We start from the raw sequence: 2,410 nt of genomic DNA, 5'->3' as shown, positions 1-2,410 counted from the left end.
GGGGGCCGCGGGCTGGGGAAGGTTTGCTGCTCCCGCCGGCTCAACTCCAGCCCCAGCGCCATGTCGTCAGGGACGCCTGTGGGGACAGGGGCAGGGGACATGGGTCATGTCTGCTCCAATTCCCCACAACTGGGTGCAGCCATCCCCCAGCCACCCCAAAGGAGGAGAGGGGTCCCCAAAGAGAAAGGGTGCTGGGAGGAGGCGCTGCCAGTCCCCAAGTCAGTCTGCAGCACCAGTTCTCACCATCAATGTGGATCGACTTCAGCTCCCCGTCCTCCTCCACTTCCACCCGCTCCCGACCGTTCTCGATAATCCTGCAGACAGACGGACAGATGGACAGTCAAGGGCCCAGCAGCCAGAGCATCCCAGGGTCCAAGGCCCGTGATGAAGGAGGTCTGCAAGGGTCAAGGTAGGCCGGGACCGCCCTCACCGTTTGGTGGTGATACGCTTGCCGTTAACGAAGGTGGTGGAGGTGGAGACAGAGCGGAAACCCAGCCCTGCGTCAGCGCCAGAGCCAAAGGACGAGGCAAAGAAATCTGGAGAAGGGAGCGACAAAGTTGGTGCCAGGGTGGGAGGTACGAGGAAGGCAGTGGATGGATCCTGCGCAAGGGGATGCAGTGTCCTAGGACCCACCCGTCAGGTAGGGGCTGGCAGCGTCTCCTACCTGAGGATCCTGGGAAGGAGGAAAAGAAATGGGCTCCCCCGTGGTGCCGGGGGCCAGGTCCTCGCAGCTCAGAGAAGGGCAACATCTCATCTGGAAGGCAGGGCCACCCCATTAGCATCACCTCCGTGGCTTGGCAAACCAGGAGCAGGGCACTGCCATCAGGGACACCCCCTGCACCTGGCTGTGCCCCCTGTCCCCGAGACCAGTGGCAGCCCCGGGGCCAGACAGGTGCCCCAGAGCTGGCCCCTGGTCCTCTCCCATACCACACGCACCAAAGAAGTCGGCAAAGGGGTCTCGCCCGCCAAAAAAGTCCCGGAAGACATCATGAGCACTGCGGAAGGTGAAGGTGAATTCAGGGGCCCCGGCATTGGCCCTGGAGCCCCCTGGTCCTGTCAGCGGGAAGAATCTCAGTTAATTGGAGCCCTAGGTCATTACCCCCCAAAAAGTGAGGAGCCCCAGGGGGTGCAGACCCATGCTGCGTGTTCAGGTGGGGCCCCCACGGCGCCGTTCACCCACGCACCTGCCCCCATGAGTCCATCCTTGCCGTAACGGTCGTAGACATCGCGCTTCTGCTCTGGAAGGAGAGGAGAAGGGGCTGCGGGAGGGCTGGCTGCCAGGGTGGGGCTGGGAGTGGCGGCATGGGGAGGAACAGTGATGTTTCCCCCAGCCAAGGGGGGTGCAGCAGGGAGCAGGAGAAGCCCCCACCGCAGCAGCACTGCTCCCAAACCCAAGCCAGGGCATCAGGTGAGGATGTGCAAGTCTTAGCCTCACTGGGGAGACCTCACTCAGCAGACCAGCACCCCAACATCTCTCCCAAGAGCCATTTTGGGAGATGGGAGGGAAGGTAACCAAACCTCATAAGCCAGGTGGTAAACCTGGAGGCATCCGCTACCTCCTGGGGATGTCCAGGGATGCCACTTGGGGGAGCCCAGCAGTAGGACACCCCAGGGGGAGCAGTCCTAAGGGCGAGGGGACACGCGAGACAGCACCGTGGCCTCTTACTGTCTGACAGCACTTCATATGCCTCGGCGATCTCCTTGAACCTCTGCTCAGCATATTCCTTGTTGTCCGGGTTTTTATCCGGGTGCCATTTCAGCGCGGCCTTTCTGTACCTGCACAGACAGGCAGCAATGGGCAAGCAGCAGCCCTCGGGTGGTGGGGGCTCCTGCGCCAGGGACACCCTTCTAAGCTCCCACCTCTGACCCTGTGAGCAGGGGCCCTGAGCCTGCTTTACCCAGTGCCCTCCAGCCTCAGGCATCAAACAGGAGCTTGCTGGACTGGTTCATTTCCCAAGCAAATATGCAGCATGACCCCAGTGGCACAGCCTGTGCTGGCCCCAGCTGCCATCAGCAGCGGCTCCAAATGATGCTCACAGGTTTGCTCTGGAGCTTTCCAGGGCTCTGTGGTGGGTGTGCAAGGACCAGGGGTCGCTTGGGGGTTCCTGGAGCCAGGTGAGCACAAGCAGCCCTTTCCGCCTGCCCACAGCTAGGTGGGCTTAACTCAGGCTGCCCAGCTTCTCACTCACTCTTAGGAAGCACCCCCAGCAGAGCCCCCATGCCCCAGCTGCCCTCTGCCATCTCCACACCCTCTGGGAGAAAGAGGGGACACCTCCTAACACCACCAGGACCCATTTCTCACCTCCATCCCTAGCCCCGGACAGAGAGTGGGGACAAAGGGACAAAACCCCACCAAGAGATGCCTTTGTCTGGCAGCGAAGCCCAGCCCTGCTCTGGCCTCCACACAAAG

General features: G+C 62.0%; 1 protein-coding gene across 1 annotated transcript in view; it reads right to left on the bottom strand.

Annotated features, from left to right (window-relative positions):
- Window positions 1-6: 6 nt before the first annotated feature.
- Window positions 7-2,410, bottom strand: part of DNAJB2 (DnaJ (Hsp40) homolog, subfamily B, member 2) — a gene marked incomplete at its 3' end in the record, with an annotated part of 2,613 nt that continues 209 nt past the window's right edge. The window contains exons 2-8 of the mRNA XM_010183048.1: window positions 1,667-1,776; window positions 1,185-1,238; window positions 937-1,053; window positions 665-754; window positions 431-536; window positions 244-314; window positions 7-76 (exon numbers count right to left, since the gene is read on the bottom strand). Of these exons, the coding sequence (XP_010181350.1) occupies window positions 7-76; window positions 244-314; window positions 431-536; window positions 665-754; window positions 937-1,053; window positions 1,185-1,238; window positions 1,667-1,776 (618 nt within the window). The remainder of the gene's footprint in view (window positions 77-243; window positions 315-430; window positions 537-664; window positions 755-936; window positions 1,054-1,184; window positions 1,239-1,666; window positions 1,777-2,410) is intronic.

Source organism: Mesitornis unicolor, unplaced genomic scaffold (genome assembly GCF_000695765.1).
Source record: "Mesitornis unicolor isolate BGI_N332 unplaced genomic scaffold, ASM69576v1 scaffold47034, whole genome shotgun sequence".
NCBI lineage: Eukaryota > Metazoa > Chordata > Aves > Mesitornithiformes > Mesitornithidae > Mesitornis > Mesitornis unicolor.
The sequence above is the reverse complement of the archived record's forward strand: the minus strand, read 5'-3'. Positions and strand labels throughout refer to the sequence as shown.